We start from the raw sequence: 18,452 nt of genomic DNA, 5'->3' as shown, positions 1-18,452 counted from the left end.
CAATCAAACATTTTGTTTGGGACATAACTGAAGGCCGTCACCGTTGAATTAATATAATTAATCAATTACAAATTACGAACATTAATCATGAATTTTTATTTAATTTGTTCATTTATGTAATTTGTCACGTCCATTTTGTTTTTATATTTATTAACTTAATGTTTATTAATATTTGAAATTAATTATGTTGTCATATAATTATCAAAAAGAAGTAATCATAATAATATTAATCAATTTGACGATATTACCCCTAGATTTAACACCTATTTAACAAAAATTTTAACAAAGGACTATTTGTGGTCAAAAATAAAAGTTAGAAGACCATTTGTGGTCGAATTGAAAGTCAAGAACTAAAAGGAGTACTACCTCAATAGTCAGAGGATCATTTGTGGTATTAACTCTAATAATAATAATAATAATGTGTTTACACAAATTGCCAAGTCTATATATACCTCTCCCCATAATCATCAAGTTCTCTAATCCTCATGCTTAATTTGAACAACAACCATGTCTCCTCCTCATCTAATATCCATCTCCTTCTTGTTACTCATTCATCTGACATCCACGCAGGCTTCATCATCTGCTCAGATGGCGAAGCCCGGCTGTCAGACAAAATGCGGAAACCTATCCATACCTTATCCGTTCGGGATCGGAAAAGGCTGCTACCTCGACCACGAGTTCGAGGTCACATGCAACAAATCCACTAATCTCGCATCTCTCTCCTTGGTCGGAGGATTAAACATATACAACATCTCCACGGAATACGTCGCCGTCGAAGCCGTTAACTCGCCGTTTCTGTTCAACCAATCCACCGGAGAAAACCTCGACGGATCTCTCCTCGGCAGCTCCCTCCTCCCCAGCAAACACTACAACTTTTCCTCCTCAAAGAACAAACTCGTCGCCATGGGCTGCGATGTTTTCGCGTACATTAAAGACCGTACCAGCGGCGAAATCATAAGCGAATGCGCGTCTTTATGCAGACACGACACCTCTAGTCCTCTTACGGTCCCGCTTGGTAAAATAATTAGCCTATCAGTCAATTTTGACTTGTAACTTCAAAATGCTAAAATTTAAAATGTTGCTCAAAAATATCAGCTAGCAGTTAATTTACTAAACATTTTTTTTTACATTATCAACTAATTATACCTTCTAACTCAATCAGCTAACAGCTATTTACCAAACAGGGCCACAGGCGTCTTGCTCGGGCCATGGCTGCTGCGAGTCGCTTAACATTTCGGGGCCGATGACTAATTTCAGCGCGATGATGCACACGATGAACACCTTGGATAGGTCTTGGGTGGGGAGCGGGTGCAATTTTCTTCTCATTGTGGATAGGGATTTCTCCGACTATGGGAGAATTAACGTCTCCGACTGTGACCGGAGTTACGAGCTGCCGCTGGTGCTGGATTGGACGGTATCGGATCGGAGTTGCGGCGATGAAGGAACGGCAACGATCTGCGGGTTGAACAGTGATTGTGTGAACCATAGTGGAAGACGAGGGTATTCTTGTCATTGCAAGGTGGGGTACGAGGGCAACCCTTATCTTCAAAGTGGATGTCAAGGTACATATTTTTTTAGTATCAACCTTTAGCTTAAATACTTTTTGTTTCTAATATGATGATATGATGAATTTGTTGGGAGCTGCATAGCTACTGAACCATCCTATCATCTCGAAATATGACATTGTCGGATACTTTGCATAAGGAAAGTTTTTGGTTCGATTCGAGTCTCATTTCAATCAAAGGTCAACATAATTTGTGCTTAGCAGATACAATAGATAGTATAGATTAGTCTTAACTATTAGTTATAGTTTGTAGAGTAATGGTAAAGGTTTAATCCTGATAGAATCATAATATCATATAACTAGGTTAGAATCATATAACAAATTAATTATAGGGCAAAGATATTTTGATAATTCCCATAGAGCCTAAACCTTCTTAGTAGAGTCCGTCACAAAAAGTCTTTCTTATGTAGTTTATTTATCATATATGACATGCAAACATTATTACATATATGGATCATGATTCATACAACTGTGTGGACAATAAGTAAAAAATACATTTTCAAAAAAGTATATTATTTGAGTACTGAAAGTACATTAAATAATAATGTACATTTAGTACAAACATTATTATATAAAGCATGTACTCTGTACTCTGGTCCACACAATAATTAATTTGCCTATGATATGGTTTGTACCGAGATTTATCCTATCCAATGAACACCCTTATGTAGTGACGGGCAAATTTTGATCCTCTAGTTATATTTTTCCTCACCTTCTTTTATCAAAAGTTTAAATTATATTCCAAACTTTACAAAATTATTCTAATTTTTTATCCTCCCACATAGAACACTAGATTAATTGACACCAATATAATTTTGTAAGATTAGAGCACACAAGGTGACAAGGAGTTAATGTTAAACTATAAGATTAATATAAAATATCTGCAAAAGTTAGTGTATGTAGCCTATGATGACATTGTAAGTTGGAAGCCATATTATAACAATCTTGTAAAGTTAGGAATATGATTTGTAACTTTGATAACGAGAGACTAAAATAACTAGTGATATATAATTGGGGGATCAAAATTATTTTACTCCCCACCATCTTTATTTCCCTCTACAGGAAACCATAAGTTAGGGTAGGAGGAGAGGAATTTGCCCAACAATGGAGGGTATAATTTACCACAAACAATGATGATTCAGTGAGAAATAATGTGGGAGGAAAATATACATGAATGAAGTGGAATTCGTTTAAAAACTCTAACGAAGCTTGATGTACTTATCACCTAATAAGGATTAAAATTAATAGGTTTAAAAAAAAAAGGATTAACATTATAATATTATCTTTGCAAATTTGAGGATAAAATTTACAAATTTTGATAGTGGAGAACCAAAATGACCATATTAAATACGAATAATATATATATTGAGGAAACAAAATCACATTATCTCCTAATAAAAATATGTAAAAGTTAATATGTAAATGAATATAAATAAGTATTGACATGTTAGTGATAGATTAGAATACACATTATGGGAGTGTTTGGTAAATAGTTTTTACCTTATAGCTGTTAGCTGATTGGGTTAGTGGTTTGACTAGTCGATATAATTAGCTGATTGTAAAAAAGTTTTTGGTAAATTAGCTGTTAACTGATAGCTGATTACATGCAAAATAATTTTTTCAAAAAGTTGATAAAAAAGTTACTTTGAACAGCTTTTTGAATTTTTGAATTTTAGAGCAATAAGCTATTACAAAAGCTAATTAATCAAACACTCATATTGATTGTTTAACCAAGTCAAATAGCTAATATTTGTCAAATAAATCAAAATTAATTGATAAGCTAACTAATACACCAAACAGGGCCTATATTATTAATTATTGAATTAAGTGTGTTTATATTGTATTAAAAAAAAGTGTGTTTATATTATTTTCTTGGGTTATGTGAATTTTAGAAGTATAATTGTCTAATCTTTTAAGTAAACTTATCTTCTCACTAACCATTCTAACATGCATATAATATTCAAGAATTTAGGATAATTGCTGAGATCCAGTTTCTTCTTTAGTGGATCGTTTGAGGCGATTTTATAGGTGTTAGTGTGTTGCATGTGTTCTGTAGTTTTGTTTTGTTGAGATATCTATGTTTATGATTTTTTTTATATTATTATTATTATTACTAAATTAAAAGAAAATATATATTATAAGAACCTATGAAGTACATATGATCAAATGTTCATGTTCACATATAGGAGTATGAAATGAATTGAGAATAATGCAATTGACCAACTTTGGATAGATATATCTTGGATCAAATGTGGCAGTCTTCCAAGGTGCAACTATGTGAACAGATCTGCATCATTAGATGAAACGTGATCAACGAGCGAAAATCAATGAAAAGAGAAAAAATGCAGTGACATTTTTGTAATTTCCTAGTGTTAATCTGTGATGCGCTAAGTGTTGATATATGTGATGCACTTAGTAGTAGTATGTGGTATACTAGTGCATGCTTGTTTATGATGCACTAAGTGTTGGTGCACATGGAAATGCTTGATGGTGCATTTGGACTCAATGCACCATCAAACATATATAAATGGCACTGTCAAGCTAAGCATATCTAAATGCACTCGTCATCACAGGAAATTGCAAAAATGTCACATTATTTTTCTCATTTTCATTGACTTTCAATCGTTGATCTGAGCTCATCTAATGACCTAAATCTTTTAGCATGGTCACAACCGGAGATGTTGCCGCACCAAAACTAGGCTACACACACGTCATCCAGACATGCCTAGAAGTAATTAGTGTATATCCATATAATAAAATATATGCATTCAATTCCTACAATTGTTTACACCGTATCACGTTAAGCAGATTCTCACTAGCTTGTTAAAATAAAATCAACCTAGAAAGCAAATTCATCTTTGTCAACATTAAAAGTCGTAAAGAAGACATTACACATAATGACACTTGTCTCCACTCTCATTTGCGCTGCTTTCCCACTTGGACAGCGACGTAAGTGGAAGACATCACCTAAGCATATCTTAGTTTCTAACATGGAAAAAAAATATAAACTAATATCTCTTTTGAAGACAAAATGTTTTGGTCCCATAACGGCATAACACGACAGATGAGAATTAACCTTAGTGGAAGATAGCCTACCTTTTTCATTTCACTTAGGTTCCCTGCTAGACCAATAATACTTGGACATATTTTAAAAATTACAATTCAACCTCTAAAAAGCTGTTAATATTAGTATATACACAATTTATAGATCTCAATTCTTACTCCACTGTGTTTACTTCACTTTTTCATTTTTTTTTTTAAATACTTTAAACATTCGTTGTTTTTAAACTAAAAATATATAAACAAGTAAATCATTTTTTCTTTTGTTTTCTTTCCTCCAATTTTTCATTTTCTCTATTAAAAAAAAGGATAATTTTTGTAGTTAATACACCATGATTGAAAAATTGCTAGACGTCGTGTATTTTTTTATTTTTTAAAAATTTGTTTAAATTTTTTAAATATTTTTAAAACTAATATTTATAAACTATTTAATACTTTAACAGTTAATACTAAAATATTAAATATTAACCAAAAAACATCTAGAGTTTGAATAATTTATAGTTATTTCGCTCAAAATAATGTTATTTTGAGTTAAATAACCATTAAAAATAATAATAACTAATCGGACGACTAGACGGTTTAGTCGTCGATGCATAAGAGACCTAGGTGGTTACTTGAGAAGGAAAAATAAGCATGATGAGATAATATTACCTTAACATATGTTTTCTAATTATTTATAGTCATTCCTCTCTTTTCAACTAAACAATGAAATATACAAGTTCATTTTTTTTTCAACTAAACAATGAAATATACAAGTTCATTTTTATTTATTTATTTTGAACTAAACAATGAAATATACAAGTTCATTTTTATTTATTTATTTTTTCATAAAATTTAAATTCCATTCGTCATAATTTTTTTTGCAAACCAAATAGACTGTTAGGATTTTGATGTTTGAGGGTTGAACTTCATAATGAACAATTTCGATAAGTAATAAGTTCTAGCCAGTCCTATATATCTTTAACTAAACTAGGAGTCACTAAAATTATTCATGTAATAAACTAATACTCTCAAAGCAACTATGCGTCTATGACTTCACTATAAAGTTTATTCGTTAATAATGATCAATTAAGTATTATAAAGTTTGTTTGCTGGGTATCAAAATTATTTATGTTCTTGTCAACACTGTCTTTGTCAAGTCTATCACGCAGGATCCTTTTAATGTGGTTGATCTTTCCTGTGTGATTTGCAAATTATTACAAAGGAGTGAGGTTTATTCAGTGTGCACTCAAGGCCAGTGGATTTCCCTCATCACCAATTTTTTTTTTTTTATGTGCAAACTTAAATTAACAATCAATTAAGTACCCATCAACCCTCTACTATAAATTTTACGAGTTCATACTCCCTGGACTTAACGTAATGGTTCGTCGTCTGACTTAATGTCACGACTGAAGGCGACAGTGTGTGGGTTCAAATCCCACTGGAAACATGAATGAGAAAAAAGTCCAGAATGATAGAAGGTGTGCCTTGAATCCTTTGTGTATGCGCACATGAAAACTAAGGTGGCTCTAGAGCCAGAGTCCTAGATTTATAGTTCGGCGAAGTTGGAATTTCTTAAGTATTAAAAAAATTGTGTCTTCATACTAGCTTGTTTTGCAATTGCTGTTTAAAAATAATAATAATAATAATAATAATAATTTGTATATTTTTGTTTTACAAATTAATGTGAAGATATCAACGAGTGTGAAGGGAGAAATGGCGCAAAGCATAATTGCTCCAAGAATGCTTACTGCGTTAACACTCCGGGCAGCTATTCTTGCAACTGCCTTTCAGGCTATCATGACACCGCCGATGGATGCATACTTGACCAACAAAGACATACCTGGATTCTGTACCTATGTTTAGGTAATTCACTTCTTTATATTATTGTTTAGAAATTTATAGATGTGAGCCTACTTTTAGTTCTTTTTTTATTATAACATCTTCATTTGGTCCTAATATTATTGTGATATGATCATTTTTTATCCTCAATTAATAAAATTGTTAAAATACCGTTAAATACAAAGACATTTCGATCTTTTTTTTATACAAAACAGGTTGACCTGCTATATTTCTTATGTTTATTTTTTAAAAAAATAATTCATAATTGAAGATCGAAATGTCCTTGAATTTAACAAAATTTAAACTGTTTTGTTGATAGAGGACAAAATATAGTCATGCCACAATAATACTATGACCAAAAATTAATATTCTGAAAAAAAAAAGATTAAAAGTAGACCGTCACCTATAAATATAGGAAAAAAAATGAAATTAGCTATTATTATTTATGTATTATCTTTATAATGCTGCGCCTTTAATTAATTGATTATATTCAATCGTTTAGTCTTGATTTGTTAAAGTGCATTTTCGGTTGTTGCCCGTGTCGTATTCTAACAAGAATTATCAATAGAATTAATTTCACTTTACTTTTGTAATTGATCCCTAATAATAATTACTTTTATTTCATTTGATGCATGACTTTGAATTTTGTCACACTTGGTTAGTTCGGACTAAATATCTAGTTACAAGTAGTTAGAAAATGCATCATACTTTCGATCCATTAGAACCATGTTTAGTTAAATATTTTGACACTTAGACAAAATAATTCGGGGAATTGGATGGGGATGAGGTGTACAATATATTCCCTGCACCATCCCGTTGTCATTCCTACTTTTGTGTGTGTTTGTGGGTGGAGTGCGAGTGGTGAGACTTATGGTTTGGTACTAGAAATATGACACATTCTAATTTTTTTTCTCCAAACATGTGACCAGATAGACTTGGCAACAAAAAAATATGAAAGTCTACATGCATCAAATGTGATTAAAATAATATTTGTAGACTATATGTGAAAATGACATATATATAACCATAGAATAAAAAGTGAAAATGATTTCAATATCTCAAAATTTTCCACTTCCATTTTCCCTATATATAAGATGCATTTTTTGCTATATTTTTACATGACTGCAGGTATTGGACTCTCCATTGGTTTTCTGGTAATGATAGTTCTTGGCTTTTGGCTCCACAAAGAACTAAAAAGGAGGAAACAAGCAAAAGTAAAGAAACAATTCTTCAGGAAGAATGGTGGGTTGCTGTTGGAGCAACAAATATCTTTCAACAAAGGGAGTGTAGCAGATACCCAAGTCTTCACTATTGAGGAACTAGAGAAAGCAACTGATAATTTCAATGTCGGTCGAATTCTGGGTAAAGGAGGACTTGGTACTGTATACAAAGGAATGTTGCCGGATGGAAGCATAGTGGCGTTAAAGAAGCCAAATCAATTGAATGAGAAAGAGATAGATCAGTTCATTAATGAAATCTTCATCCTTTCCCAAATCAATCACAGAAACATCGTCAAAGTCCTAGGTTGTTGCTTGGAGGTTCAAATTCCAATGGTTGTCTATGAATACGTACCCAATGGTAAGAGTATTTCTACATATTCTTCCATTTTCTATTCTCTAATATGTGACATGCTTTAATAATATAAGGGGTTAGTTCATGATTTTTATTGATTACTTTTTTTTCTTCTTCCAATAAAATTTGAACACTTGGTGGAGTAAAAGTTGGGAATAGGTTTTTGAAGTCCAAGTAGTATTTTTGCAATAGTAATGTCTTAAGAGGTGGTCTAAGTGTCTAACGCCAATTGTTATACCATGGACCAGAGTACATCTTTCATTGTGGATCCTGATCTAAAAATTATATGTCTTCGTCAGTTGATATATTTTGTGTTTGTAATTAACAAGTTATGTGCCTTCAATTTATTTACAAGCACATCAACCGTAAACACATAATCTGAAAGTTATTTTGGACCAAGATCCACAATGTAAGGTAGACCATAGTGTATGATATAATTTGCTGATCTAACACTATAGTAGAGAGATAAATCAAGGTGATTAAGCAGTCCCATACCTGAGAAGACCACTTCTTGGTGCTCCGCACGGCCACTGCCAAAATTTAATATTGTGTTACTCACAATCTACTCTAAAAACTAATTGAACTGCCTGGACGGACCACTATATAATTCACTAACATATGATTTAGTTTTATGTGTAATCTATATTTTTCTAATAACTAAAAACATTATATTAACAGGTAACCTGTCGTACTACCTTCACGGTCGTCGCCATACTGATGATCAGAAGAGAAGCCTGTCATGGATGGACCGCCATCGAATCGCAGCAGAGGTAGCAGGGGCACTTGCATACCTACATTCCTGCGCTTCGATGGCGATCTTTCACAGAGACATCAAGTCGAGCAACATCTTACTGGACGAAAATTTCAGAGCCGTAGTGTCCGACTTCGGGCTATCGAAGTCCGTGCCCGTGGACAAGACCCACCTAACCACAACCGTGGGAGGAACATTCGGTTATCTCGACCCAGAATACTTCCGGTCAGGCCAACTGAACGACAAGAGCGACGTCTACGCCTTCGGGGTCGTCCTGGCCGAGCTCCTGACCGGCCGAAAAGTTATCCCGACCGAGAAAAACGATGAGTGTTTGGTGAGCCGATTTGTGTCGCTAACCAAACAGGACAGGGCGTTTGAGATCTTGGATAAGCAGATTGTGGAGGATGGTGAAGAGGAAGAGATAATGGCGGTGGTTAAGATCGCGAGGAAATGTCTGAAATGGAGCTCGAGAAAACGGCCGGGGATGAAGGAAGTTGCGGCGGAGCTTGATCGGTTGAGGAAGACGACGATGGGAAAGGGAAAGGGTAGTGTAGTTAGTCCTGTCCGGAGCATGGGAGATGAGTATTACTGCTCGTTTAGCCATTCTTTTGAGACTTGTGCCGCCATGGAAGATAGCTCTGAAGAATCAATATACAGTGTAGATGCTGCTTCAAGTTTCTTGAAGTGAAAATGTATGTATGTTTGTATGTATATGTATCCTCTAATCTCTATGCTTTAATTTTTTGTTTTCCAGTTTTCAATTGCTATTTTCAACTGTTTTGTTGTTGTTGTTGTTAGTGTTATGATTTTTACCTGTATTGAACTACTTTTTGTATGTTAATTATAATATATTTTTAGTTTCAATAAATTTAATGGTTTTCGACTTTTCCAGTTCCCTTTGCTTTCCCAAACGTCTATAGGATCCTATATATGTATGCCATTTATAATGCTATTTAACTTTCAGAGAACTCTTGATTCTTCATTCATTAACAGACCTATGGCTCTATTATACATTCTGGGTTGCAATATAGCTCCCATGAACACCAGAAATTTTAATATAGTTTTAAAATAGAACAAATACCAATTTTAGTCCCACAACTATTAGCAAAATGATAATTTTGGTCCACATGTTTCATTTCTACCAATTTTGGTCCCACGATTATTGTTTTAGTACCAATTTTGGTCCCACGACTACTGTTTTAGTGCCAAAATTCATCGCGTTGGTCACCCATCCGTTTAAAACGTGTCGAAATCTAAAATTTTTAAAGGTATTTTCTTCCTTTTCAACTCAATATCCCAATTTGAGCACGAATAAAAAGAGTTAAGCCCTAAGATCGATCACAATTCACATTCCTCCTCCTCAAATTAAGGTAAAATGAGGAGGAAAACTGCGAATTTTGATCGATCTTAGGACTTAAATCCATTTATTCATGCTAAAATTGGGAAATTAAATTGAAAATAACGAAAATACCCTTAACAATTTTAGATTTTTGCACGTTTTAAACGGATGGGTGATCGGCGCGATGAATTTTGACACTAAAACAATAGTCGTGGATGAAAATTGATACTAAAACAATAGTTGTGGGATCAAAATTGGTAGAAATTAAACACCAAAATTGTCATTTTGCTAATAGTTGTGGGATCAAAATTGGTATATACTCTTTTAAAATATATAACTTTTATATGCTAATACTAAAATTAATATATTATAATAAATTGAATTATAAATAACGTTAGACAAACCTTGTTAAAAAAAGGTTATAAATAAATTGAGTTTGACAGCTTATCAATGAATTATAATGTTTCATAAATAGTTGAATAACTAATTTGACTAATTTTAGCTATTCCACCAAGGACTAATTAGGCAATCAACTATTTAATTGGTTTAAATTATTGATGTCTAAATAAGTTAGTTAAAAATGAAAATCTGCTCATGGTAACTTTTTGATTAATATAATTCTTGATTGTGTTGGCTTTAAAAAAAAAAAAAAACAAAACAAAAAAAAAACAAAAACAAATCCAATATAATGCTTCGATCTGGATGAAGTTAAAAAAGAGTTTTTAATTTTAGGGCAAGCACTTCGCTTAAGTAGTGTATCTTTCAAGTTTCAATCCTGCAATTAATCACCTATTTGGAAGGTAACAAATGTGTAATCAGACTAAATAATAGTTAGCTGCTAGCCTTATTAGTTAGAACTAAGAAGAGGATCCACTATAACACTAACTGTATAGCACATAAATAAGAAGTTTAAGATTACTGCAAGGGTGCCGGCAATAATGGCTCCTTTCACCTTGATGCAAAAAACCGGCGCCACTCTGCACACCGGCCACCAACTCACGTGAGAATTTCCGGTCCGGAGAAGAACACATGTGTACATGGCTGCTCCTAGGACTGTGCATGGTTCGGTTCGGTTCGGTTCGGGGAGGGGTATGACAAAACCGTGCGGTTTTCGGTTTGAAGAATTGAAACCCAAACCATGTAAATATTTCTTAAAACCCTTCGGTTTTTTGCTATTCGGTTTCGGTCGGTTTGTTCGGATATCCGAACAAATTTCGGGTTATGCAAAATCAGATAAAATTTAAAAATATAAAATAATTATAATTACAATTTACAAACTAAATGGCAAAGTTTGAAAATAGTTACTGAGTTACACATTACTACATTAGTACATAACTAATAACTTACATAACTTACAAGCCAAAGTGCCAAACTGCCAAAATGATATCAAAATGACATAAGTACAAAACCCAAAAAGGCAAAAACTATGCAGATTGAAATAAGTTTTTCAGAATTACAAATCCACATAAATCATAATCACTAATCAGTTTTCAAATTTACAGCATGACAATCAAACTACTCCAGTTGTCCAGCATTGAGCATTCATGAATCCTGATCCTCCTAGTAATCTACTCTAATAAGTAATACCCTTCTACAATAACTCTTCTTCCTGTTAAAACTTAACAAAAATTAGTAACGACATAAACAACAAATCAACAATCTACTTAATAAATGAGCATATGAGATTATAAAGTATTGAAGTTGGCTCAGCAAGCTTTTTATCCATATCAATTTCTGGATTAAGGGCAAATTGCATCAATGTCACCATGAGCAACATACCAGCTTAATCCTTATTTCAGTTTCTGGTGGAAGCTTCATCATTGCCATAATATAAATTGCCAAAAATGAATATATCATTGCCATAATAAGTTAATAACATTACCACTTTACCAAATAGGCAAATATAGGGCAGCAACTTTACCAACTTACAAGGTAGTAAGTTACCAAGCCTCTAAACAGAACATTACCAGATTTTCCAGCATTGTTTGTGGCCAAAAACTCATCAAGGGCAGCAACTTAGAAGTTTCAAGTTACCAAGCCTCATTGTCTCAAGTCTCAACATCAGAATTCATAGTTAGTTCAGTAAAAGATTAAAAGATATATCATTACTATCATATAAAGTATAGAGAAGACAATTACAGGAATTGTTGCAAGTGAAGAACCAGCAGTCCTCCCACCAGATGTATTTCCACCCTCAACAGTAAACTCTACAACAAATTCAATAATTACAAGAATGTGAGATTGTGAGAATTCAGTTAAATGAAAAAACTGAAATTGAAAGATTGAATTAAAGAATACAGTTAGAGAATCATTTACCTTTCTCAAATCTTTCTAATTCTTCCAGATTTTCCTCAATTGATAGAGGGGTATTTGGCAGCCTAAGCCAATCCTGAGTACAAACCAAGGCTTCCACAATTTTAGGAGTTAAAGAACTCCTAAAACAATCTAAAACCCTCCCAGATGTACTGAAGGCAGACTCTGAGGCAACAGTTGAGATTGGTATAGCTAAGACATCCCTAGCAAGCTTAGATAGGATAGGAAATCTTGCAGAATTAACCTTCCACCATCTCAATATATCAAATGAATTTTCCTCTTCAACTATTGCCTCAGATAAATAATGTTCCAACTCAGTTTTTTTCCTCCCACCACTTTCCATTCTTTGTTTCTTAATTTGGGACTTCAACCAATGTTGTGGCTTCCCAACTGGGGCAGATGCAGACTGAACAGTCTCAATAGAAGAACCAACAGAACCAGAACCAGAACTAGAACTAGAACTAGAACCAGAAACAGAACCAGATTGACTGTAACTGACAGCATAATCATCAAACAATTCATGCAGAGCAGTCAACAAATTCTCAAGGTAAGTTTTGCCTTTTACCTCACCATACATATGATTTATCTGAGTTGGCATATATTCTAACTTGTCCCTGGGGTCTAAAATGTTTGCAAAGAAAATCATATAGTTCATTTTATCTATATCACCCCAATATTTTTCAAATTTTGCTTTCATGTTAGCCCCCATTAGTTTCACAGCCCCATCAGCTTCCACCATGCTTTTCAAGATACAGAACAGATCAGATATCTCAGAAAAAAAGGTATTAGATGTCACATACAAGGACCCTGAAATTCTGATAGTCATGTCATAGAAACATTTCAACAATGTGACCAAACTGTTCACAGAATCCCAATCATGTAATTCAGGAATAGAATCACCTAAATCAGATTTAAATGAATTGTCACTCTCCTCATAGGCCTCAAACACTTTCTGATATATAACAGCAGACTTTAACATCAAATAGGTGGAATTCCACCTTGTTGGCACATCAAGACACAGAGAAGATTTCTGCTCAATACCAATTAAGTCTGACAAATCCCTAAATTTCTTCAACCTAGCAGGTGAGTTTCTGACATATCTAACAACCTCCCTAACCTTCTTTACAGCAGTATCACACTCTTTCAGACCATCTTGAACAACCAAATTCAGAATATGGGCAATGCATCTCATGTGAAGATACTTACACTTCACAGTAGATGATCCCCAAGACAACAATTTCCTTTTTAAAAAACCAAGGGCAGTATCATTTGATGAAGCATTACCTACTGTCACAGTAAACACATTCCTAAGCCCCCACTCAAGCAAACAATTTTCAAGAGCTTTTGCAATATACTGACCCTTGTGTGATGTGACAGGGATAAAAGAGATAATTTTTTTATGTAGCTTCCAGTCTTCATCTATAAAATGTGCAGTGACTACCATATAATTGATCCTTTGAATAGATGTCCAAGAGTCAGTTGTAATACTGACTCTTTGAGTGTTTCCCCTAAACAAACACTTCAACTTCAGTTTCTCTTCTTCATAAATAACATGGATGTCCCTACTGACTGTCCACCTAGATGGAATTTTAAACCTAGGACAAGCCACTGCAATAAACCTCTTAAACCCTTGGCCCTCCACAAATATAAAGGGAAGCTCATCTATTATAATCATTTCTATCAAGGCTCTCCTAATAGAATCCTGACTAAATACCCAAGTCCCTAACTCTCCAACAGTTGGTTCATCTGAATCAGAGTTGACAACAGCTTGAAATGTCAAAAGAGACTGCCTAGTGTCTTTAGAGTGAGGGTTTTTCAGACAACTAAGTACGTGGGCCCTTAAAGTTGAAGTACCATGCTTTTTGGTTTGAGATTTGTATATCTTTGCACAATAGATACACTTAGCTTCTGTAATAACATCATTAATATCAGACAGCCTCTGAAAATGATCCCAAACCTTAGATCTGAACTCAACGTGTTTTCTTTTCTTCTCAGGAACTACAGTAGTAGGCAGCACATTCTGTTGAGCATTTGTTTCAACAGTTTGGGCTTCCACCACTGTTGCTCCATGAACTGAAGAATTGGTAGGTTCAGAGCCAGTACCAGGCATACTGATATTTTCCATCTAAAAAGCTGGAACAATATCAGTATACATAGTAGGAAATGGGAAACATAATACAGATTACAGAATTCCATCAGAATTCCACACTTAAGACTTTAAGACTTAAGAGTGTAGCACTAAATAATGCAACACAATTCCATCAGGCATTCATCAAAGACATTTACAAATGTCTCTAAATGCTCATCATATGGACAGGACAACATATAGCCACATAGCATGCATTCAGCTTCCACATAACAAATTAAAGACAATCAGAGATCATCATTTAGTGTTGTAGTCAGTGCTTCCACAAAACCAATAAATCTCATACTCAGAATTCATAAATTTAGATTTCAGAGCATATAAAATTAAAATCACAACTCAAAACTCAGAATTCAGATTCAGTATTGTAGTCAGTGCTTCCACAAAAACAATAAATATCATAATCAGAAATTCAGAAAGTCAGTGCTTCCACAATATTAAAATAACTAGGGTTGGCGATTTACTTGTTTTCTCACGCAATTTCCCCGGAGAACAAGGGCCTTCAACACAGTAGAAACCACCTGCGTGAGTGCGTGACTGCGTCCACCACTCCACCAGACCACCAGTCAACAACGGCTTCGGGCTTCCACCGGACCACCACCACAGAGATTCAGAGATTCAGAGACACTCAGAGAAAGGGCTTCCACCAGACTCTCAAAGATTGAGAGAACTCAAAACACAAAGTCTCAACTCTCAAGTCTCAAAGAACGGGACTGAGATATGAGAAACCCTAGGGCGAGAACTGAGAGACAGAGAGAGTCGCAGTCGAGACTCGAGAGATTGCGCAGTCGAAGACTCGAAGTGGAATGAGAAACCCTAGGGCATATCATAATATATATACATACACAGCACGACACCGTTTAGTACTAAGCAGTAAGCATAGCATCGGGTTTTCGGGCGGTTCGGGTGGGCAAAATACATACCCAACCCGTTTAATTTCAACCATTTTGTTTCATGGGTTGGGTCGGTTCACGCACGTCGGGTTTCGGACGTCGCGGGTTGCTTCGTTTCGGTCGTTCGGGTCGGGTTTACCCGTCGGGTGGGTCGGGTATGCACAGCCCTAGCTGCTCCCAAGCTTGCAGCATTCAGCATGTTAAGAATCTTGTAAAAAAAAAAAAAAAAAAAAANAGTATTGTAGTCAGTGCTTCCACAAAAACAATAAATATCATAATCAGAAATTCAGAAAGTCAGTGCTTCCACAATATTAAAATAACTAGGGTTGGCGATTTACTTGTTTTCTCACGCAATTTCCCCGGAGAACAAGGGCCTTCAACACAGTAGAAACCACCTGCGTGAGTGCGTGACTGCGTCCACCACTCCACCAGACCACCAGTCAACAACGGCTTCGGGCTTCCACCGGACCACCACCACAGAGATTCAGAGATTCAGAGACACTCAGAGAAAGGGCTTCCACCAGACTCTCAAAGATTGAGAGAACTCAAAACACAAAGTCTCAACTCTCAAGTCTCAAAGAACGGGACTGAGATATGAGAAACCCTAGGGCGAGAACTGAGAGACAGAGAGAGTCGCAGTCGAGACTCGAGAGATTGCGCAGTCGAAGACTCGAAGTGGAATGAGAAACCCTAGGGCATATCATAATATATATACATACACAGCACGACACCGTTTAGTACTAAGCAGTAAGCATAGCATCGGGTTTTCGGGCGGTTCGGGTGGGCAAAATACATACCCAACCCGTTTAATTTCAACCATTTTGTTTCATGGGTTGGGTCGGTTCACGCACGTCGGGTTTCGGACGTCGCGGGTTGCTTCGTTTCGGTCGTTCGGGTCGGGTTTACCCGTCGGGTGGGTCGGGTATGCACAGCCCTAGCTGCTCCCAAGCTTGCAGCATTCAGCATGTTAAGAATCTTGTAAAAAAAAAAAAAAAAAAAAACTTGTAAAAAAAGCAATCAAATAATAATAATATTATTATTATTAATTAAATGACCAATTATAATTATTATCAAACCAAAATTAATACATTAATATAGAGTTAAAATAAATTGGTAAATATATAAGTAATGAGTACCATATCTAGGACAACAACTAGTCGCCACAATGGACTTCCATCGCTGAGAAAGATAACTAATAAGCTGTAAATGCCTTGGATGAATGCCATGATTTTGAAGAACCTATTGAAAAAAACACGAATAAAATTAAACTAATATACCATGAATTTGTCAGAAGTGACGGACAAAATTAAATAAACATATGAACAAATTGAACTATAATGTATTCTGGTGGCCATAATGTATGTGATATATATACTTATAACACTTAGCTTATAGCCTCTGAAGTGGACAATTAGGCCTTTTCAAGTCTAAAAGGGTTACTCAGTTGACCTCGCCAATTACGCAATTATTATTGCGTGGACCACGATCCAAAAACAAATAAAGTCCATTATTCTAACTCATAATTTACATTATTCTAACATATGAAGCATATTTATATTATTATGAACTCATAAAATACATTATTTTACCCTAGAAATTTCATTACTCTCACACATAAAGTACATTATACATTATTATAACACAAAATGCATTATTCGAATTCATAAAATACATGATCTTACCCAAGAAATTTCATTGCTCTAACACATAAAACATATCCCAGAATGTTCGAACGCAGAGCAAATTTCTTCTTTGTTTTTTACTACTGTTTCTCAACCTAATGAAGGTTGAGGCTCGAACCCACTCCCACATAGGAATGTTAACCGGGACACCGAATGCCACTAGACCACATAGTCTTTGGCAATTGGTTTGTACTTTAATTGAATACAATATTATATTACATATTGACAAGTCAAAATCAAAATCAAAACCAAACTATTCCTCATTATCTATCATAAATAATACAACTCAATGGGATTGGAACCGATCAAAAGATCTCAAAATCGATCAATTAATCAGTCGAGATACTATATATACATGGACAATAAAATTGAAAAATAATTTGGAAGAAATGTAAATAAAAGTAAGTTGAAAGGTATGGTATTACTCAAAGCTGCCCCAATATCTGCTTGATAATCTGAAAGATATGCCTTTAATATTTATCTCATCACGGCAAAATATCATTGTAATAGCTGCTGCAAGGCTTGTCGCACATACCATGACCCTCCATACAATTGACAATCTTGTCTTCGCCATAACGATTATCTACGTCTATAAACAATTTTAAAAAGAACATTAAATAAAAAACAAATTAACCAAAAGATAATTTTAAACAAAAAATTGTCCAAATCTATGAATATACATACCTTTATGTAGTATTAGGTAGGGAGAAGAAGATGGACGGAATTGAGGAGAAAGGTTAAGTAGCTAGTAGGGCTTGTATATATAGTAGTAATGAAAATAAGAAGAAGAGTTTATAGTTATATACTTATATTACATGGAAATATGGAAACTAAAAGATATATGGAATATAAAGTTCCAAATCAATAAGATGTCAATATTTGTCCATCTTTATAAACCAAACTATAGTTAATAATGCAGTAAATACCTATGCTTACCTATTAAAAATGTAATATGATATATGTAAATAAGTAAAATATGATTCATACTAGATTTCTTTTACCTAATTATATGACATGTAATACATGTTGCATTTTCTTTGTATTCATTTGTTACTATTATATTAGTTTTTATACCCTAAAGGAGGTACTATTATATTAATTGAAATCAACTCAAGTTAATATAATCATGTAAAAGTTATATCAAATAGTAAAAGATGGTTTGATTTTTGGGAAAATGACACTTTTTTCCCCTATGTTATGTGCATATAGCACTTTCTCCCCCTGTATTATTAAAGTGGCTATTTTTCCCCCTGAAATGTTAAATTGGCATTTTTACCCTTAAAATAATTATTTCATTTATTTTTCTTCTCCAAC

At 34.2% G+C, this 18,452-nt stretch overlaps 2 protein-coding genes across 3 annotated transcripts; one reads left to right on the top strand and one right to left on the bottom strand.

Moving 5' to 3' along the window:
• The first annotated feature begins 494 nt into the window (after nt 1–494).
• On the top strand, nt 495–9,651 carry LOC116010129 (wall-associated receptor kinase 2-like). Of its 2 annotated transcripts, none has more exons than XM_031249502.1 (5): nt 495–1,015; nt 1,185–1,562; nt 6,296–6,469; nt 7,574–8,023; nt 8,696–9,651. In XM_031249502.1, the coding sequence occupies exons 1-5, from the start codon at nt 508–510 to the stop codon at nt 9,454–9,456; spliced, it is 2,271 nt and encodes a 756-aa protein (XP_031105362.1). In that variant the 5' UTR covers nt 495–507; the 3' UTR covers nt 9,457–9,651. The 2 variants fall into 2 exon arrangements, with proteins under 2 accessions (XP_031105362.1, XP_031105291.1); XM_031249431.1 differs by having other exon boundaries at nt 1,170–1,562.
• Nucleotides 9,652–11,698: 2,047 nt separating this feature from the next.
• LOC116011122 (zinc finger BED domain-containing protein RICESLEEPER 2-like) lies at nt 11,699–14,545 on the bottom strand. Its single transcript, XM_031250643.1, has 4 exons — nt 12,424–14,545; nt 12,247–12,314; nt 11,887–11,919; nt 11,699–11,716 (listed from the first exon to the last, which is right to left on the bottom strand). The coding sequence occupies exons 1-4, from the start codon at nt 14,543–14,545 to the stop codon at nt 11,699–11,701; spliced, it is 2,241 nt and encodes a 746-aa protein (XP_031106503.1).
• Between the last annotated feature and the right edge of the window lie 3,907 nt (nt 14,546–18,452).

The sequence above is a fragment of the Ipomoea triloba genome, chromosome 1, assembly GCF_003576645.1.
Source record: "Ipomoea triloba cultivar NCNSP0323 chromosome 1, ASM357664v1".
Taxonomy (NCBI): Eukaryota; Viridiplantae; Streptophyta; class Magnoliopsida; order Solanales; family Convolvulaceae; genus Ipomoea; species Ipomoea triloba.
This window is presented reverse-complemented; position numbering and strand designations above follow the sequence as displayed.